Source organism: Sapajus apella, unplaced genomic scaffold, assembly GCF_009761245.1.
Source record: "Sapajus apella isolate SASKATOON/1434 unplaced genomic scaffold, GSC_monkey_1.0 scaffold134, whole genome shotgun sequence".
Classification (NCBI taxonomy): domain Eukaryota; kingdom Metazoa; phylum Chordata; class Mammalia; order Primates; family Cebidae; genus Sapajus; species Sapajus apella.
In genome coordinates this window covers 2,109,504-2,132,532 of record NW_022437074.1, presented here as the reverse complement: position 1 = coordinate 2,132,532, position 23,029 = coordinate 2,109,504, and the positions used below count along the sequence as shown (strand labels likewise).

General features: G+C 35.3%; 1 protein-coding gene across 1 annotated transcript in view; it reads right to left on the bottom strand.

Annotated features, from left to right (window-relative positions):
- Positions 1-9,304, bottom strand: part of SLC5A7 (solute carrier family 5 member 7) — a 28,334-nt gene extending 19,030 nt beyond the window's left edge. The window contains exons 1-4 of the mRNA XM_032263002.1: positions 8,978-9,304; positions 7,460-7,688; positions 3,699-3,812; positions 2,745-2,900 (exon numbers count right to left, since the gene is read on the bottom strand). Of these exons, the coding sequence (XP_032118893.1) occupies positions 2,745-2,900; positions 3,699-3,812; positions 7,460-7,637 (448 nt within the window). The 5' untranslated portion in view covers positions 7,638-7,688; positions 8,978-9,304. The remainder of the gene's footprint in view (positions 1-2,744; positions 2,901-3,698; positions 3,813-7,459; positions 7,689-8,977) is intronic.
- Positions 9,305-23,029: the final 13,725 nt, after the last annotated feature.

Here is a 23,029-nt window from a genome sequence, read left to right as displayed (position 1 = left end):
ATATACACCATGGAATACTATGCAGCCATAAAAAACGAGTTCGTGTCCTTTGTAGGAATATGGGACGAACCTGGAAACCATCATTCTCAGCAAACTGACACAAGAACAGAAAATCAAACACCACATGTTCTCACTCATAGGTGAGTGTTGAACAGTGAGAACACATGGACACAGGAAGCAGAGCATCACACACTAGGGTCTGTTGGGGGGTGCCAAGGGAGGGATAGCAGGGGGGTGGGGAGGTTGGGGAGGAATAACATGAGAGAAATGCCAGATGTAGGTCACTGGGGGATGGAGGCAGCAAACCACATTGCCATGTATGTACCTCTGCAACAATCCTGCATAGGTATATACATGGCAATGTGGTTGTATGTACAAACTCCTAAAGTACAATTAAAAAATAATAATAAAAAAGTTGTAAGATGTCAATTTCTACCAAGAAGACAGTTTAAGATTCTCCTATGTTTCAATGGTGAACTATGCACACTCACAGTAAGGTGATAACAGATCTTATATATTATTGAATATATAAAATTATTTGTAATGAACACTAAATTTTAATTAAGTCCAAATTTTACTTTTGATTTGTGTAAATTTAAAAAGTACAGGTGCAATTATGTTACCTGGGTATACTGCATAGTGGTGGTTTAGATTTTCAGTGCATTCATTACCCAAATAATGTACATAGTACCCAGTAAGTAACTACTTCACACACACACACTCACACACACACACACATACACACACACACACACACACACACACACATACACTCTACCAGAGCACAAAGTTCAAGCAATAGCAGAAATATTATTATATATGTTGTTTGATATATGTATTCATGGGAGTATGTAGAAGGATACAGACAATACTGTATTTCACATATGTAGTCATGCATTACATAATAATGTTACTATCAATGATGGACCACAAATACATATAATCTCATAAAATCATAATGAAGCTGAAAAATTCCTATTGCTTAAGGACATCATAGCTATTGCATTACAATTGCCTATAGCATTCAGTGCAGTAACAAGTTGCACAGGCTTGTAGCCTAAGAGCAACTGACTATACCATGTAGCCTGTGTGTGCAGTGGCTGCTACTAACTCGGCTTATGTAAGTGCACTGTATGATGTTCACACATTAAAACTGGCTACTGATGCATCTCTCAGAATGCATCCCCATTCTTAAACTGACCATATATTGTAATATGGGCATAGACATAGACACACATATATACAAAATAATTATAACAAAGTTCACAGTTTCATTACTGTATTTTATATTTCCAAAATACTTTAGAAGCATTAGCTTGTTAATTCTACCCTTTCTTCAGGGCTCTATTATACAAGTTGATCTTTATTCAATGAGTGAATGTTTTATATTTCGTTACATACTCAGCCCATTCCTTTTCTGGATACCTCAGCAGGTAGTTTGTTCTTAAAATTTCCTAGAGTTACAAACAATGGCAAACAACCCCCCATTGCTACTCGGCTAACGAGAGTCAGGTGGAAAGTGAGGTGTAGTTTTACACATAATTTCATTAGCATATAAGAGTGGCAGTGGGTGTGGAATATTATTATCTGGCACCAGGGAAGTGAAGCATTTTCCACTGAGTTCTTACTGTATTTCATAACTATCAACTACTCTTCTTTCCACAATAGTCACTGTGTTTTATAGTTGGGAATCAAGAAAAACCCGAGTAAGCTGCAGTATGAAATTAGATGCTCTGAAGAGGGGGCAGTGCATACATTTATGGGGAGCTTCCATCTCCCAGCTGCCTCAACAGCCTCAGTCAGGTCCAAAGTTTTCAACTGGCCCCATGTGGTACCTCTAAGCCTGTGTTTCTAAGATTCGATTGGAGATGAGGAGATGCTCAGGCATGGGCAAGCCTTCTCATATAAGTTATTAAGAAAACATTTAAACAGAAGGGGAAATTCTTGTTACATTCTGCCATACTTAATTTTTCTACTACTAAACCATAACATTGAGCTTTATATCAGTTTATTGAAATATTTCAAGGTTGCAATTCTGCTGTGAGACTTACGTTATTTACTTATTCTGTCAGTAGAGAGTTGGTGATATCTCACTTCTCCAGGAATGTTATTTACTGCTGGAACTGACTCTGTTTTATATATGTTTTTAACTAGACATTTTATTTAAAGAGTCAACATTTCTAAAAATATTAGTGCTTTTAGAATAGCATGCAACACTGTTGTTTTGGGGGTTTAGTTTTATATTTGTGTTTATACCAATTAACATGGCAGTTATTACAGGGAAAACAATGGGAATTAAAAGGTCTCAGTTTACAGAAAGAACACTTATTGGAAGAAATTAAGATATAAATCATTTATTTAAATTTCTTCTACGCCAAAAATATATATTAGTATTCTCACTAACCCCTGACTCATGAGCCCTTTAAATTGCTCTTTTTAGCTGTGCTTAATTCATTATGATTTGCTCTAAATCATATATGACTCATAAAAGCAAATTGATCATTATAATTCACAGTTATTGCTCTAATGAGCCAATTTAAGTATAAAAAGTATAGTTGAGGTTTCATTTAATCTGTGCCACCGTCTTGCAAGTAAATGCAGAATTTCCATTAAGCTTTGATGCATGTAAATACAGCTCAGTATATGGTTTTAATAAAAGGAGCCGAGGGTGAAGAAAGTAGAATTGTATATCTGATGTTTAGCTAACTATAGAGTGAAGCTAGATCAACTTAGTTGGTCCTTACCCAATGCAGAGAAAATTGCTGCAGCCCAGAACATTTCTCCCATCAGGGCAGGAATAAACAGGAGTCCGCCCATGCGTTTTCCATAGATTTGCTGAAACGGGTCTAACATGGTCACATACCCCTTTGAACGCATAGGTTTTGCAAAGAACAGACCACCTAAAAAATTAAACAAGTGTTTCAGAGAAATTTTTTTTTAAAACATGCAATATAATAGTCTTTTACTATGCTGACATTTCTCAAGGGAAATGCATTTTTCAGAACACCTGTATGGATTAAGGAAACAGTCTGAAATACAATGTGCACAGAGTACCAACCTACTATAAATACGAGGTTTAGCAACCTAATATAAATTATTTAGCACACTTACCATTGTATGTGTCCAAAGGACAAGTGGACCATATTGAAGTATGTGAATTAAAAAACATGAACCAGCACATTGCTCACTTAAATGTCTAATGCATTTCTACCACCCAACATAGCATTTAGATGTTTTGAATAAGTGCAGATTCAATAAAAGCCTTTGAGTGCCAAAAAATGAGGTACCTTCTGTAATATAATACTTTTGACCTCTTAGTCATTTGACTTGCTAAAAGAAATACAGGTACATTTCAAGTTGATTCATTATTAATGATATATCCGTACGTGTTTTGAGAGAAATAATACATGATTTTGTTAAGAAATTCACTGTGCTGATAGCCACAGAATCAAAGGCTTTAAAAATATATTCCATAATCAAGAGATCAAATAATCTAAGCGTTAGTGTTCTGCTACTTACCAATTTCTGGTAACAGGTCCTTAGAAATCTCTGGGGATATTTCTTTTTCTTTTTTCTTTCTTTTTTTTTTTTTTTTAACAATGGTTATTTACTGCGTTTGACTTGTTATTCCACTTGTTGTTTATACTCGTTCTTTATGCTTTACAGAGTGAGTCACTGAGATTTGCACTTTCACTTACCTAAAATCAGACTAAGAGAATATCCAATTGGTGCTTGAGCCCAAGCTAGGCCATAATCCGGTACATAAACTGCTTCAGCTGTGCCATTGATATACCCTCCTCCGACCCAGGTAGCTGAAACAGAATGAAAAGTGAGGGAGCGATACTGCTTTGCCTGTTATACCTACATCTGCCTGCCAAACCCAGTGGCTACTACAGGTTATTGAACACCTGAAATGTGAATAGTCTGGATTGAGTTGTTTTAGGAGTGTAAAATATACACCAGATTTCAAATGTTTTTTCTTTCATTGATCATATGTTGAATGTATTGAGTTACATAAGTTATATTATTAATGTTAATTTACCTATTTCTTTTTGTTTTTAGAGGTTTGTAGAAAATTTAACATTACACTTGTGACTCACATATTTCTATTGGATAGTGCTGTCCTAGATGTTTTCAAAATGCAACATTTTCATGATATTGTATATTATATAGTCTGAGGTCATGGGTAAAATTTCTTTATATCAAGGCCCTTCCATTTTAATTGTATTGATGTTTTTATACTGTCCTCCAGGAGTGGTGTGTGTGTACATGCATGTATGTAGGTGGGCATGTGTATGTGGAAATGTGCTTTTCACTAATACAGTCTTTTCTTAAACACTCTGGGGATATCGAAGCTTGCAACTCTTACCTCCATCACCACTAAGTTGTATTTACTACTAAGAGTGAAGACAGAATCGAGATGACACTTCTACTACAAGGTGTCCAAAGTGAGTTTAAATGTTACCTTAAGGCCTAGACTACTTAGCACTCAGAAGAATGTAAAATGTGAACTACATATGCACTTGCAATTCTATATTCTAATATGGACCTTTTAGTAAGGTATTTACTATTTGACAGGAAGTAATTATAGATGTCTTATTCAGATAAATAAAATTTCAATAGCATAATAGCTGAGGGAAGGCGGTGAAAGAACCAAAGAAAATAAGTTTTGATTTGACAGGTTTGAGCCAAGAATTATCTACAGATTAATATTTTCTTCAAATAGGCAATATAATGCTAGTACCATTTTCTCTGAGGAAATAATAGAATATTGAATCCTTGCTTAAAAACTAATGTTGAAGAGAAAAACAAATCTTTGCTCTTTATGCCCTTTTGAGGTTACAGTGTGGTCAAAATATTCAAAACAATCCTTATGTAGAATTTGCGTAAAGTTATGAGGGTCACAGGTGGTTTATCAGATATGAGGCTGAATTCTAGGTTACACTATCCTGTTAGAAATAAAATTTAACTCTGATGAATTTTCTAAAATCTTGCAGTTAAAATGTAAGTAAATGAAATAATATCTATAAAAAACTACCTAGGATACGTTTCTATTGTTTATGCTAAAATTTATCTGGCTTTTAATATAATACAAAGCAAAGAAGAGGGAGTCTTAGGGTTGACATAAAAAGATTTTCCTACATAGGAATTTTAAGTACATACAAATGAAAAGTTTATATACAAAATTCTGAAGACAAATACATATTTAGCAATCGCTCCCACCTTTGCTGTAGCTTTTATGCCCAGTGTTAATAACAAATGCCATAATTTGCTTTTCTTATTCTAAGCCCTGCTGAAATTTTAGAAATGGCTTTTTTAAAAAAAAATTCATTCTGTGTGCAACTATGACCTGAAGAAATGAATTCTCACAGGCGGAGAACTTGACACTTTAACTTTCTACTAGGTAACTGGAATTGCAAACACTTCAGTGTTTCACTGCATGAAGTAAATGGTCTGATGATCTTATAAGCACAAAGCTCATTAGTGATCATTTGTCATTGTGTAAGCCTACTGTCCCTTGTCCAAAGAGAAAATTGGTGCCTGAATTATTGCAACTATTGTGATATAGAAGTGAGGACTTGGTTACTTACTATGATTTAAAAGTCCCCCTTTTTAAATGAATTTAGCCTCTTCTATGACAGCATTTGCTCTCCGTGTTTGTATATTTTGCGTCAGATCCATGAGTGAGAACACAAACACTTAAAATATATTTATTTTTAAAAGAATCAGTATTTTGATCTTGGTTTTTTATAAAATATATCCAGATCAATCAGTCCAACAAGATTAGGTAGTATGGTTCAGATTTTAAATGAATTATGATATTGACCAAGGTTATTTTGAGTTCTGAGAAAGAAAAAAAAAAGCTTTGTAAACTGAGGAAGACCACGGCCCTTTATAAAATATAGCATCATTCAAATATTTTCTATACATTCTAGTAGTGTTTTAGATTGGAGAAAACCCTTCTAAATGGTAAAAACAAATTATTAAATATTTTTATGGCCATGTTAAACAGAATATTAAATAAGAACAATAGAGGGTTATAATCATTTGCCATAAACAACATATTTTGATATACAGCAACTTTCTTATTCTTTCTACAGTGTTTACAAACTGTGCACCTTTTGAAAGAAGTTAAGTGAAACTAGTCACAGGGTTGCATGTAGCACAGCATGGGGTGGCCCCCAGCATGGCCACCGGAGAACCGTGTGTGGCTCTGACTGCAGCTCTGGTCCTTGTTAACCTTGTAACCCTGGATCTTCACTTAACCCCAGAGCCTCATCACAGTGCTGTTAAAAAGACCAAATGAATCCACGTACAGTGGGTAAAGAGGTAAACAAAGATAAAATGTGAATGTCTGAAAGATAAAACTGATGGTTCACACAAAACACTGTAGGTTTCAGATGGCCAAAATCAAGGTGTTCAGAACATGGATGGCCTCTTTCCAGACTCGTTTGGTAAATTATCTGATGTACAGGGTGAATCATTTTAAAATTGCACTTCAGGATTGAAATTGGGCATCACTGGATATAATTTCCCATGGGATATTTTTCCAGTGAACACTCAGAGTTCCTGTTACGTTGCAAATGTTTAAAAACTCTACTAAGACTCTGTAATGAAATATGTGTTGTTAGTGCAACTGTATTAAATATTAAACATGTAATTTTAAGTTGGTGTTTTTCAAATTATTTTCAAAGACAAAGAAGAATATAAAAAAGAAAGAAATCACCCTTTAAACAGAACCACCTTAGTGCAAAGTAGGAAAGAATATTAGCTCCTGCTAACACAAAGAAGGTTTAAATGAGAGATGGCTACAGATGGTGGCCTGGGGATTCCTAGGAGGACACGCCCTCGCTTTTCTCTTTTATGACGAAGTTGGTGAAATCTCTTTATTAGTGCTGTGGAGTCATAACATGTCATTGTCTTCCTGTGAGGAATTAGTTATTAAATGAAAGAATTAGGTTTTAAAATAGGGCAGTACTCAGTTGGGAATATTATCACCCCCAAATTTATGCAGATTAAAAAACATCACTAGTTAGTATTCATTGACACTTATTTAAAATTCAAAGTCACAACTTTATGCATGTATTACTGGACATGCTGAGATGCTGCCTATTAATTTGCAGATACATAACTTGTAATACTAGGACAGCTTCCCATTCCCCCACCTCTTTATTTTTACTGTTTCCACCCACTCAGCAGCCCAGAGAGCCAAGATTTATTTCATGGCTATTCAGTCCAGTGATTTATTATAAAATCATTTTTGTTCAAGTATTACTGAGTTGAAACCAATTTATTTTTAAGTTTTAAATGAATAGAAAATTATTTTAAAATTATATAACTAGTGAACATAAAGAATCCCCAACAGGCAAAAAGCATTGTCATTCTGAAGCCACACGCTGAACACTCACAGATGTCAAGGAAGGAAGGACAGCATGGAGCAGGCGGCCTCTGAACATACCTGTCATGGTAAATCCACCAACCAACAAACCAATATCTCGGCCTCCAACTATGATGGCTTCACTGCGCTCTTCTGCGCTGCCACTGTTTTTGGTCCTCCAGGCAGCCCATATTCCGACTAGCAATATTAGAAGGTAGAACACGATGATAGCTATCAGTCCTTCCACATGGAAAGCCATTTTTATCTAATGATCCTGATTCTTCTGCAGCTGGCTACTTCATTAAGACTTCTGAAGAAAATACAGGAATGTATTATAAATCAGTCAAGCACTATGCACATGTGGGCAGCCAGGAATAAACCAGCTGGCTTATGCGAGATCCCGTGACTCTCACAGAAAGAGTACAACACCGAAACCACATGTGAAATGGACAGTTACCAGTAAGTGTCCACTATGTTATCCTACTTCATTTAACAATTTAACATTAAAGTTTTCAAGAAACAGAAAAAAAAAGTGGAAATGTAGTTTAACAAATGAAATCATAATCGTTTTGTGTTTCATACATGCTTTAAATTTAAAATTAGCCTCATCATACAAATCTCAACTCAGTAACTGTCAAATCATTTACAAAGAGTAGGGCTGTATTTGCGGTTTGGAACTAAGTTACTCTTCTAGAATTATTATTCACATTGTTTCATAAAGGACTATTCTGAGAAGTTTTATATATCAATTTTTTATTCATTCTTTTATCCTTTCAAAAAAACTTCAGAGAATGGCTTCAACAGTAATCTGAAATGAAAATATCTGAAAAAAATGTTTAGAAAAATCAATTTCAAAAACACATCAAACTCCACATTTTCAACAAGTTTCTGTAGTTCAAGTTACTGTAGTAACTAAATATGTTTTTGTTGTTTAAAGGATCCACTCTCTTGATTTTCTTTTTCGCCGAATGTCGTTCATTCAATTCATCACCCCCCATTATGATACGTACAAGAAAAGGACAAAAAAAGATTGCCTAAAAACACAACAGAAGGATCAAAGCGATTAAAAGCAAGACTCTTAGAAGACAGATGTCAAGTTCGAAAAGCATTCACCTTCTGAAATTCTTGTTCTCTTTTATTTATTTTTTGCTTTCGTAACCACGGCTGTTCCATGAACCCCAACTCTCAAACACAAGTTTCTGGAGAAAACTCTGATATTTGTCCATGCAGGTGGGTGAAGAGGTTTTTGGGGAAGGAATCAGCCTCTCTGCGATTTAGAGGAGGCAAAGGAAGCGCCCGCGGGCTGGGTCTTCTGTGCCTTTGTGAGCAACCAAGCAAGCAAGTTCCTCTCCGCAGCAGCCGGGTGCTCTCCCGGCCCCCTGCGGCCCTTCCTCGCCCCCCTCTACCCATCTCCTGCCCCCAGACTTTGTAGCCTCTTGCACCCTGACAGCAAAGGCGCCAGACAACAAACCCGCCCTTGCATCCCACCGAGAGGCAAAAATGCCGCGTCCCTCCCCTCTAAAACCGCCCGGGCTCGGTGCCCACAGCCTTTCCGAGGGCGCGGCCCCCTAGGCGCAGGAATGCCCGCTCCGCTCCTACCTGGAGTGGTAGCTGCAAGGGAAAGCGCTCCACCCGGGGCCGCCGCCCCCTGGAACCGTGAGGGGTGTGGGGGCGAGGGTGCAGAAAGGGAGGGTGCGGGGTGGGTTAGGGGTGCAGTGCGGAGGGGGTCCGGTCGTTCAGGGCGGCTCCCCACACGGCGTCTCCAAGAACCTGGGAAAGCTCAGAGTTGACAGGTGTGGGCGCCGGCGGAGGGCGCGCGGGGCGAGGTGGCAATCGATCGAGTATTGGGAAAAGTCCCCTTTATAAGGGCGGCCAGCGGGGGCGATCGTCAGAGCTCCGGAGGCGGACGTCAGAGGAAAGTGGTGCTGGGGCGTGTGCTGGGGACGCTGCCCTCGCGAGGAGGGTGGGTGTGCGGGATGCGAAGGAAACGGGGCCCGAGGAGCCGGGGGAGTGGGGGCAGGCTGGGCTCTGGTCCGCGCTGCCGGCCGTGGTATCCCCATCCCGAGGCAAGTCCCTACCACTCCCTTCTCCTCCTCCAGAAAACTGGGCAGCGATCCCTTAGGGTCATTCTCCATCTAACTTCTCATCACTCTGGTTGGAAGCGGGGAATGGGGAGGGTCTCAGAGTATTCTGTTTTCAGAAGCAGCAGCTGGAAGTCTAGTAGAGAAAAGTGTCCTGCTCTTGTCTTCCCAGATCAGAGCCTGGAATTGTTTCCTGACGCGTCTCTCTGAGAGGGAAGGGGTCCTCTCCCGCGGCCTCTCCTGGGCCCTGCTGGAAGCTGCTCCTGGCGTCCCTGGTGATGGGTTCCCTGAAGGAAACATTTCAAGAAGGTTTAGAGAGTCCTTTCTACATTCCTACCCCTTCTGCTTGAAAGTAGGGCTACCGTAAAAGACGCTAGGTGTGGTCCAGTTTAACACGGAGATTATCACAGAAGCCAGACAAGATGGCTTTTCTGATAGAGCCCTCTGGGCTGCTCGCCTGCTGAACCTCCCATTCCAGCTTACACAAATTTGCCATGTTAGTTTACAGTATATTTATATGTCTACCTATTTTTATAACTAGATTATTTATATATTACACATATAAATAGGTATCTATAGATGTATTTCGACTTCTAGGTGTATATGGATAGATGCAGATATATGGGTACATGTGAATGAAGGAAGAGAGAAGGGTGGGAGAGAACAAGATAGAAGAGCCACAAGCCACAAAGGCACAAGCACTCTGGCCACCTTCTCATGTCTTTCTGCATTCCACTATGACAGTGTATTTTAACAGTGAAATACACAAATCTAATAAAGGATAGAATAAGTTACAGTACCTCTGAACTGCTGTCCCCCTCTCTAGGCCAATCAGACCATCTCTTCTTTTCTTACACAGGATTTTGAACTTTCAAATTGATATTACTATCCCTTTTCTTTCTTCTCTGTATAAACAATGACTGCATACAAATACCTCGTTTGAGGTGAGAAAGTCTAGGGAGTTCAAACAGAAATTAAGACAGGCCAGAAGGCCTGCAAAGGTAGTTATTTTCCCTTGGTTGTGTGACTAGTTCATTAATTTTCTGGAAAAGACTTAGGTTGTCTTTCAATATAACCCCACTTTTACATAAAAATGTTATCAATTGAAGCAATTTTAAGGAACTAACAGAGGGAAGCAGAGATGGGGTTTCATATAATTACGCATATGTTTTAAAAGAGGTTCGTTCATTCATTCATTGTTTTTGTTTTTGTCTGCTGTAACTCATTTTCTGATTCTGGGCCTTGACCTCAGGTTAACTTATGTACTTCCTGCCAGAATATACTTATGATGATGATGACACACAGCTTATTGCTGTAGGGGGCAGGCATGGGCAATTGCAATTTCTGAAATAGTGCACAGGCCTAAGGTCAGGGAGCTTGACTCAGATCCAAAGAGGGACTGAGAGGCAGCTGTCCTCAGAGGACAACACCATTCTTTAGGTATGAGAATTGGGAGTGCAGCCAAAGCACGCCTCCAAGTGCCCACCTAATCCACTTTGAGAAGCCAGGATCTGGACTCAGTGCCAGATCTGAGAATGGACCATGACCTTGACAGTGGCCAAACAAATTCTGGCCTGGAAAAGTGGCTGCCTTCCATGACAAAACGCACCAGTTGAAAATGACAACTGCTGATGTATTGAGTCTGGTCCTAGGGAGACATTTCCTCATTTGCTGAGTTCTTTGCACTCCTGTGGCTGAGCTAAGGATGAAGCTGTGTGTGAATTTCTGTGTCAAGGTGTACCTTCACAGACGCCCATTTCTCTTTTTTCTTTAATACTGGCATTTTACCTCTTCCTCTACTCTCTGGAGAATTTGTGATCGTACTTGGATTTAGGGAACTACATGTCAGTGGGAGATCAATTCCCACTCTGGGGGAGAAAAAGCAGGTTTTGCATTTACTAATTATTTATTTTTTTAAAAAAAACACGTTTCCTAAAGGCCTTTTATGTTCTGAACACTGTCTTCGATACTAATAATACATACAGAAAATGATACAAACCTTGTTCTCAAGGTTATCCATGAAAAGAAAGAAGGAACAAAGACGTTTTTCTCCACTTCAATATACTATTTAAGTGCTGAGAAGGATGTAGCATATCTGTACAGAGATTTTAGGGAAAGTACAAACAAAAGTCTTAGTCAGATGGAGGAATTCTTCTTGGAGGAGAGGGGAGAGTCATTTATTCAATAAATATATAAAAACACCTGCTGCTTTGTGCTAGGTATATACTCAAGTCATTGAAACAAAAAGATCCCTGTTGTTAATAAGTTAAGAGTCTATGACCTTGCCATTCAAAGTATACTTCATGGAACAACAGCATCAGCATTACATTAAAAAAAAAAAGCTTTGATAATTTGAGAATGTCATCACTTGGTCTACACATTTTGAGCATGTTTCAAATATGATCCAAATGCATACTGAGATTGTAGGAGGCCATTTTGCTTAGGTTATTATCATTCACAATGCTCTAGTCTCCCCACACAATGTTAACTCAAAACTTTCCTACTTTTTAATGGATTACATTTAGCTTAAATTAAAATTGGCCAGTCATTTCCAAATCAGGGTGATCATCAGAATTATGGAGCTCTTTAAAAATTTCGGATACTATGGATCCACAGCACAAATTCTGATTTTGTAAACCTTGGGCAAGGGTTTGGAACTTGGTTTTCTTTCCAACCCTCTCCAGTGATCTTGGTGACAAGCTGGGATTGGAAGACTATGTGGAGTTTCAGAGTGGAAAAAACTTTGAAAGTGAAAACAGACAACTTTAGCTCAGGTTTACTAATTATGAAATATTTGAAAAATTATAGTATCTTTACTGTGTTTTAATGTCGTTATCTGTAATGTGAAAATATTAAAAAATGTAGTTTCAATCTCATAGGAGTGTGAGAATTCACTGAAATAGCATATAGTCAGGCCTTCATCCATGGGTTCTGCATCCATGAATCCAACCAATTGGGGATTGAAAATATTTGGAACAAAAATATGTTTGTACTAAACTCATACAGTCTTTTTTTTTCCTCATCAATTTCCAAACAATATAATGTAACAACTGTTCACATAGCATTTACATTGTGTTGAGTATTATAAGTATTCTAAAGGTGATTTAAAGTATATGGAAGAATATACATAGGTTATATGCAAATACTATGCCATTTTATATCAGAGAATGAGCATCTGCAGATTCTGGAATTGGAGGTGATCCTAGGTATGGAGGAATGACTGTATTTTGAAACGCATAGAGCAATTCATATATTCCCTTTGGTACTCAATATATAGTGAGCAATTGAAGGTGCTGCAGTTGCTGTTACTGTTGTTTTGATTCATTATTGAAGCTTGCTGATGTTCTGGCCTCTGGCGGCAGTCGGTTATTAATACATTGCTGGTGCTGTGGATAAATGCATCTGATCTTTCTTTACCTAATGGTAAAGAAATATTTTGCTAATAACCTCAGGGTGCTTCAGGGATTCATATATTGGGTGAACCACACCAAAACTAAGGTGTAGATTCTACTTTTTAACCAAAATTTAACATAATCCAATTTATGCCTTTGTAGATCAGGACAGGAGTAGTGTCAGTCATCCACTCTCACAGAGATACATGTGGAAGAGTCCTCTCACTGCTTCTTTCTCAGCCTTTTCTCCCTCATCTTCCCACTCAGTCCTTAGCAACAGTTCCCAGCTTTTTTTGATAGACTTTTTTTTTCCACCTCATAGGAGGCTAACCCTTTCTTATTCTTTTAGATTCAACTTAGATATGGAGCAAACAGAAACTTCCATGACTTCTCTCTATAACCAGACTGGGTCATGTGTTCCTTTTCTAGGCTGTTCGCCCATGGTACTTACTGCTATATAACAATGGTTTACAGATCAGATGCCTGTTTATTGATTGGTCTGTGAACTCTGTAAAGGGGACTATCCCATTCTATTTACCTTTACCCACTGAACACTTAGCACTGTGCCTAGAATACCACTAGATAAAAACTTAGTCAAGCTGTATTTGTTTTACAGAAGGAAAATAATAAGGCTCAAAATGGGCAAATATCTGAGAAATAATTCAATCAAAATTGAAAGTAAAAAACTGAGATTTGGAAGAAGCAAAGTGACCATTGTGGCTATTAAGTACATGTATGTCATCATGGGTTTAAATTGCATTGATTTGTATAAAGTCATACAACCAGTTAGTGGCAGATATAAAACAGAGTTCTTTTGCCTCCCGAATGAATTATTTTTAACCTTGGGTAAACAATGCTTTTACACTCAATTTGATATTTCTCTAGCCCAAAATTGTACATAGTATTTATTTAAAATCTATATTTATATTTATTTTTGCCATTACTGTAACTTAAAAATGTAGCCATAATAAGGATGGAGAAGAAATAGCTTAGGAATTAGAGCTGGTAGGGGGAAAACTGACATTTTTGGTAAAAATTTTATTACACTAATCTGAGCATGTTAGAACAGACCTTTATGTTCTGACAATAACAATAACACTAGAATTAATCACTCGAGTACACATCAATTTGATTGAAATGCAATTGCCTAACAAATGCCAAGTTATTTTATTGTGTCCTTACGATAAATGACATGTGATGGCTAAAGTGTCATACTTTTAAAGCAAGCAGTTATATACAAATTATACAGTTGTATAATTTCATCGTTGTAAGAATGTATGACAGTGATAAAGTGTATTTTAGAGTCAATGATTTCTCTCCATTGGTAGTATTAGAGTCATTCTGTGCAACATTGCTATAGTTCTTCATATCAGCATATTTTTCTTTCTGGTTATTATTCTAGTATATTACTATGAAAATATTCAAACAAATATCAAGGTTAAAACATATATCAAAGTTAACATCCATATAGTTGCCATCTAAATTCTACCATTAACATTTCTTTATCAGTTTGTCTATCTTTTTAACCATTCATGAATTCATCTCATTTATTTGATGAATTTCAAAGTAAATGCAATAGGTATAATTCCCCTAAATTAACTACACACACACATATATATATATATAGTTGTAAAATTTATATGTAATGAAGTACAAGATTCTTGGGGGTATGAAATTAGTTTTGCTATATTAAATAAGTTTTGATAAATGCAAGGATCATTGTAAATCAAACACTGATCAAGATATAAAGCATTATTTTTGCCCCAGAAATTCTCTTATACACTTTCTGAGTCCTTGTCATTGCACCTAAGAGACAAATAATTTATGGTTTTTCTTCCACTGTAGATTAATTTTGCCTATTTTAGAATTTTATATAAAGTGAATTATCCAATGCATATTTACACTTCACATGTTTTTGTGGTTCATTTATAGTGTTGAGTGGAAAATTATTTCTTTATTTTTTCCTGTCATATTCTATTGTGGAAATACACCACAGTTGGTTATCTATGTTCTAATGGGTAGGCACCTGTGGAGTGTCCAATTTTATATGATTATATGTAAAGCTGCTCTGAACAAGTATTTCTGTGAGCACAGGTTTTTATATCTTCATATCCTTGACAGCATTTGGTGTTATCAGTCTTGTTTTAAAATATTTTTATGCATTTTCTTTTAATTTTGGTCATTCTGGTGGTTATGTAGAGATATGACATTGTGGACTTAACATTTTTCTGATGGCTAATAATGGTTAAGCACTTTTTATGTGTTTAATGATTAATTCTAAGCCTTCTTTTGTGAGGAGTATATTAAAAAATTTTCCATATGCCTGATGAATTGCTTGTCTCTTTATTATTGAATTGCATACATCATTTATATATCATGAATATCTGCATCCTACATATGTTTTGTGAATATTTTCTTCTAGTCTGTTGCTTTCCTGTCCATTTATTAAATGAGGAGCGGAAGGCTTCAATTTTGAATAAATCTAATTATTTTCTTTAGTTTCAGTGTCCTCTCTGTAAACCTTTGCTTATCTTATCAAAAAAGTGTTTTTAATGTTTTCTTTTAAAAACATAAAATTTTAGTGTTAACATTTTGTTTTATGATAGATTGCAAATTAATATTTGTGCATGGTAGAAGGAAATATTACACCATTCTTTTTTCAAATATTTTCTGTCTCATTTTCTTTCTCCACCTTTTCTATGCGTTTGAGCATATACATATAAGACTCTTTGAATTTATCCACAGATTCTTAAGGTTATTTTATTAAATCTTTTAAAAGTGTTTTTCTGGTTGGGTAATTTTTATTGATATATCTTTAAATTCAGTGACCCTTTATTGTGATCTCCATTATGCTGTTACCCCATCCAATCCTTTTTGAAATTTATGTTTTATATTTTTGTTCTGAATTTTCTACTTGTTCCTTTGGAACTGTTATTTGTGCTAAATTTCCTATTACTTCAATCAGTATGACATATTTTTCTTATGTAGTCAAGCATAGGCAAAATAAGTGCCTTGTTTGCTTACGGCAACATCTCTGCCATCTAGGGTTTGTCCCTATTATTATCTTTTCTATTGGGAATTGGTCATATTTTTTTCTGTTGCTTCCATGTAGAGTGATTTAGCTTGCATCCTGGATAATATGAATCATAAATTTTGGATCCCAGTGTATTCTTCTAAACGCTTTTGCTTTATTTACCATTTAATTCTTATCAACATACCGGGTTGGTCTTATTAAAAGTGGCTTATTGAAGTAAAGTTTACATAACATAATGTTAAGCATTTTAAGGTGAACAATTCAGGGGTATTTAATGCATTCACAGTATTGTGCAACCACCACCTGTATCTGATTCAAAAACACTCGAAAGTAAAAGCTCTTCCTCACTGAGCAGTTTTCCCTCACTCTCTCACTTTTTTCAGCACCTGGCAAAACCAATTTGCATTCTGTCTCTATAGATTTATTTGCTTTGACTATTCCATATTAATGGACTCAACCAAACTGTGATATTTTACATCTGGCTTCTTTCACATGACACAGTGTTTTGGGTTTATCTATACTGTAGCATGTGTTAGTGGTTCATTTTACTGCAAAATAACAGCTCATTGTATATGTATATTGCAGTTTGTTTATCCACTCATCATCTCATTTTCTTTTTGTACTTTTAGCATGAAATATCTGCTTTATTCATCTATCTTGGTTCTAAAGGGAGTCTCTTGTACACAGAAGACAGAGGTATAATTTTTTAAAAAATTTATTCTGGCAATCTCTGCCATTTTCTGGATAGTCTAATCCAATTACCTTTAAAGTAATCTTTTATAAGAAAAGATTTATTTTGGATATTTTGCTATTTGTTTATAACCTTTTTGTATACCTTATTTCCTACGTTACTTTCTTCTTGTGTGTGTGTGTGTGTGTGTGTGTGTGTGTGTGTGTGTGTGTCTTTATCTCCTTCTATTATGGTCTGAATTCTGTTTCCCCTCAAATTCATATATTAAAGAATAACATATATAATACAGTCATGGGCTCTTAGTTTCTATTTCTGGTTGGGTCAGTAAAGCCCCTTTCTTATTTCTCTTATTTGCTTATCACTAGAGACAGAAAGTAAAAATCATGGCTTTAGTCTGTTAAAACCCAAAACAAAACAACAACAAAATAAGACAGGTTGGACAAACTTGGTCTAGCTCAAATTGATAAAACTTATCTTTAATAACCCAAAGACTCTGTTCCAATATAGTTCTTTCCCTGCCACATATACTATCATTGTCATAAATTTCATCTTTAAACATTGTAACATGGATATGTAATCATTTTTATGCCTTTGTCTTTTAAATCCTATAGAAAATAAAAAGTGGAGTTATGAACAAATCAAAGTTACTTTGTCTTGACACAACATCCACCTGTTTGCTATAAACCTTTGTTTATAGAGGTCTGGCAGTTTTTCTGTTTCTGCTTTTTTTTTTTTTTTGGAGTGACAGGATTTTGGAGCTGTCTACTATATCATTTTGCTGATGTCTTTTATTTCTCTCCCCTCCACTCTTTCACAAGCAGACAGTTAATATGGATGAATTCATACTGCAGTCTCTGTTTTCTCTGTGATGGGAAGCAACTCTAATCTTAGCTTAGTTCTTTTAGCCTTTGATGGTCGTTTTGGAGTCTGCCCTATGCCTATGTGGTTCAGAAGTGATAATCTGCAGATGTTGATAGAGTTTGTACACAAAAATGTAAGGCTCCAGTTTTCTCTTTTCCAGGATTTTCTGTCTCACTTTCCAGCAGACGTGGTTGTCTGAACTTTGTGTTCTGATTTTTTAAAAGCAGAAATAAAGATGGTATTTTTTTTACTATAGTATCTACTGCCTTGAATAGTATAAAATGGAACATACCTTCAAGCTCAAAGCCATAATAAGTGAAACACTTGTCCTGTGCCATTTTTAAAATTCTAATTATTAACTTTTTTCTTCATACCTGCCTAGATTTTTCTTCAGTACTTTCATTTATTTTTATTTTTTCCCAGAATTTATAGTTATCTGTGGGAGGATGTGTCTGATCAGAGTTCTTGACTAAAACAGAGGAAGAACCTGAGAAGTGTTTTGATCACCAGCAGGATGTCTCCTGCCATACACATGACCTTTCCACCAATCGCATGTTCTTATTTTCACTTTTCCAAAGGAGATCAGGAAGAGAATATCAAGTTCTGGCTCTTTCTCCCCCAGAATATTACATAGTCACTTTGCGAATGATGAAACATAAGTGAGGCCTCATTCTACAAGAAAGTTTTAGCATTCTGGCTTAACTGTTCAATAGGTTTGTGAGACCTCTGAGCAGAAGAAATACCTACCATATTTCCTGAGTTATATTCTAACTCCCTAGGCTTTGACACATACCAAGGAGACATGATGTGTTTTGAACTGTCTGATCTGAACTCGCATTTGAGTTATCTTAACATGAGCCACTATGGGAAGAATTAGTCAGTAATAAATGTCTGGCCAAAATTCTTAGAAAAGTCAAGAGTGATCAACATATATATATATATATACACATATATATACACACACACACATACATATACATATATATGTGTGTGTATGTATATATATGTGTGTATATGAGCGTGTGTTTTATATATACATATATATACATATATATATGCCAAATTTAATAAAAGAACTAAAAAAAAAAAGGATAAAGTTTCTTATATGGGGAACGAGGTGAAATAAAATTGAAACGTCTTTTGGTCAGATCAGAAATTTAAAAAAGACATGATCCGGGTAGCTAAATTAGAGGTCACCCTGACTTAAAGATGTAGGAAGTGTCCTAAAATGTCTAATTTCAATGTTCTAGAAATTTCTGTGTATTTTTTTTGTTGAGAATAGATGAGATAGTAGACATGGGTAACCTGATCAACACAGAAATGTGTGCTTCATAGAAAAACAGAAGCTAAATCACATATTTCTCCTCTCTTTGGTCTATTAGTAACATCAAATCTATATACTCAGTTGCTTTTTGTATAAATGATAAATGGCAGTAAACTATATTTAAAAAGAAATTATACATTAATCACATAGGATTATGCAATATACATACCTTTTGTTTTCAAATCATTGTAACACTATTTCAGATTTAGTTTGAGTCATGAAAACAGCTATTATATTTTTTTTTGACATTTTGCATTTCTATCAAATTTCTTATAGACTTTTATGTGGCAAGGAGACTTTTCTGTGAGCTTATTTTCAAGCAACAAATTGAAATTTACTCCCACTTTCATGTTTGTTTTCCTTTAGGAAATACTGACTACAATATTTTCCAAGAGAAAGCTGCCAAATGAAAGTGTATACTAGAGAGTGGGTTTTTAATAGAAATGGAAGTTTAGGTTACTGTTAATCCAAGAAACCAATGCTATCAATCTTTTATATCTCTTTCATTTTGATGACTACTTATTGAGCTTCCAACTATAATAATGCCAAAATATAATTTTAATGTTTTTAAATTTTTCTCCCACTATTTATCCATGTATATTATAATTAATGTATAGCTTTTATTTTCTGATCGATAGATGCATTGTAAAAACTCATCACATTCTTGTTATGCATTCTGCCATTGGAAATGAATGATAAATTACTTATGGATATAGATACACCTAAATAGATAAACAAAAATCAAAAAGAACAGAGTTGTCTCATATACAATTCATCATAACACAATGAAAATTTTACCTGCTATTAGTTATTCTTGAAAGCATCTGAGTTTATTGCTGTATAAACTGGGCAGTAATATGGGTAAGGCTCTTTCAGTGGGCATGATAAAGCTCCAGTTGAGAACCTTGGAATTAATTATATAAGGAAATCAATTGTTTAATCTCAGACAGATTGTTGTAGCAAAATAGATTGCTAAGAAAATCTATTTTAATCCCATTTGAGAATCATTTTTAAAGCACATGCCATAGAATATTCACCCTAAGTAGCGTTATTTAGTATTTTCCAAAATATCTGGATGCTGAGGGATGCTAAGTCCAATAAGATTCTGTTTTGTTTCATTGTGATACTGAGGATTCTCAGATCATTTAAAAAACCAACATACATATCACCAAAATGGGGATGATAGGTACTGTTTTCCAAACTTTTAAAATCACTCAATTCTTTTATACGGTGGAGCATCTTGTGAAAATGTTATGTCTCAGATTTTGACATGTACTATACAGTTGTTATCTTCTTGTCATGTGGGGGATAACATATATTCATAACTAGATAGAAGAAATAAATTACAGTGTTCTATACCACTGTTGGATGATTATCTTTAACAGTAAAATGTATTACATAGTTTCAAAGAGTTAGAAGGATATTGAACACTTTTAACACAAAGAAATGATGTGTTTGAGATGATAGATTTGCTAATTACCCTGATCTGATTACTATGCATTATATATGTTAAAGCAACACCATATATTCCATGAATATGTAAAATTGTTACTTGTCAGTTAAGAAGAGATATGGAAAAGGATAGGCATAAACATGAAAATACATTCATATGCATGATACTATGTCTGCCTTGAGTTACTTTTTGAATTTGCCCATAAAGTCAGAGTGAGTCCATAAGCTCTATATACCCTGAGCTATATAGCATGCTGATAAAAAAAAAAAAAAAAAAAAACGGATTGTGTATCGCAGGGCAATAACTTTCGAAATATCATTTTGCAATATAAGTTTTAAAAAACTGTGAATTTTGGCTTTTTATATGTTTTCCAGAATATATGTTAAGAAGTCATCACTGGGCTGGATGCGGTGGCTCATGCCTGTAATCCCAGCACTTTGGGAGGCCTAGGTGGGTGGATCGCAAGGTCAGGAGATAGAGACCATCCTGGCCAACATGGTGAAATTCCATCTTCAAAAAAAAAAAAAAAAAAAAGAAGTCATCACTGATTTGGTGAACAGAATTGAAACACAGAATATTAACAATTATCAGTGATTGAATTATAAATATTATAAAATATCATGTCTACATAAAAATTGTATATGTGTACTGAAATCAAAGAAAGTACTTATTATCAGCCATGACAAATGCTACAATGCTGACTTAGAACAATGTTCAAGATTGTTTACTTTAAAAAAAGTTTCATCATAATATGAAGCAACCAATTGACATTTTCTTTTACTCTTGGCTGCTGACATGATCACAAAATTATTTGCGAAGTCAGAGAAATTTTCCCTTTACACATTATGCGTTATGATTTAAATGATACATTTAAAGATCTAAATTTCTTTTAAAAATTGACATTTAGGAAGTCCAGCTTAAAAATAAAAATAAGAATAATATTAAAAACATGGAGTAGAGACATTATAGCCACACATTATGGGGAAACAGGCTGCATAAACTTAGTTCATTCAAGCCATTAAAAGCCTGTAAATAAAGACAGCAGAAACTGCCATGACTGGGGATATCAGCAAACAGAGTTGCTAAAGGAACATCTTAAAATATCCAGTTTTCAACAAAAATGAGATGTGCAAAGACACAGGAAACTATAATCTAGATGTAGAAAACCACACAGGAATCAATTAATTCTGTGTCTCAGGGCACCTACATGTTAGACTTAATCAGAGTTCAAAGCATGTACTGTTAACATGTTCAAATAACTGAGAAAAACCATGTTTCAAATAGTGAAGTGGACATTAAATGAGTGACTAATCAAAAAGAGAATATAAATAAAGAGAAAACACAAGAAAGAGCTTTCAGGAAATGTTCCAGTTGAAAAGTATAGTGCCTGAAATGAAAAATTCAGCAGGTGTTCAAAGCAAAGTTGAGCAGGCAGAAAATGCAATCAGTGAACTTCCAGGTAAGTCAATGGAGCATCATAATCTGAAAAACAGGAAGGAATTAAGAAAAATGAAAAAAGCCCTAAGGACCTGTAGGATCCAACTAAGATACTACCACATAAAGAGACTTCCAAATAAGGAGAGGGGAGAAGGAAAGGAACTTCCAGAAGGAGAGGGGAGGAGGAAAGTGAAAGAAAAAAAAAAAATAATGACCAAAATTTTTTCAAATTAGATTGAAAAAATTAATTTACACATACATGAAGTGCAACTAAGTCCAAACAGGATAAATACAAAAAGTTTAACACCTAGAAATGTTTTTATCAGGCTGTTGAAAGATAATAACAAAAAATCTCTTGAGAGTAGCAGGAGGAAAAATGATTCATTTTGTACAATAGTACCACAACAAGATTCATAATTAACTCTCATGGTAAACAATGAATTTCTAAAGAGAATAAGATGACCTATTCCAAGTTCAGAGAGAAAGAAAACGTTTTACTTAGGAATTCTATGTGGAGCAAAACTTTTCTTCAAAAACAGAGACAAAATAAATGCCATTTCAAGATAAACAAACACTAACACAATTTCCTCATTGTCAGCGTGCCTTAAAAGAAACACTAAATGAATTTCCTCCAACCGAAAGAAAGTGACAGCATGCTGTAATTCATATTGTCATGAAGAAGCAAACAGCAGTAGTAAAGAAAATTATATAGGTAATTCTTAATGCAATAATAAATATATTTTATTTATTGTAGTGATAATAATTTAAATGACAACTGTATAAAATTATAAAATTGAATTTTTGAGCTTTCAACAGATAAAGAAATAGGATATGAATATATTCTCATAAAGGTCAGTAGAAGAAATGCATCTTGGAGTAAGAGAATGATATCTGAAAGTAACTTCAATCCACAGTAAAAAAAAAAAAATAGGTACCAAAAATTACAAATATGTAAATGAATGTAAACAATCCTATGAATATATTTTACTCCTTGCTTTTGTTATTTGAAATATGTTGGATTTATTTACCTTTTAAATTCAAGGGTACAACTGCAGGTTTGTTACATAATTAATTAGGACTTCTATATGGATGAAAACTGTTTTTCAACTGAGAGTTGTTAATACCTGGGTGTTGAAATAATCTGTACAACAAACCCCCATGACACAAGTTTACCTAGGTATTAAGCCTAGTACCCATGAGTTATTTTTTCCTGATTCTCTCCTTCCTTCCACCTTCTACCCTCTGAAAGACCCCAGTGTGTATTGTCCCCCTCCATGTGTCCATGTGTTCTAATCATTTAGCTCCTACTTATAAATGAAAACATGTGGTATTTGGTTTTCTATTCCTATGTTAGTTTGCCAAGGATAGTGTCCTCCAG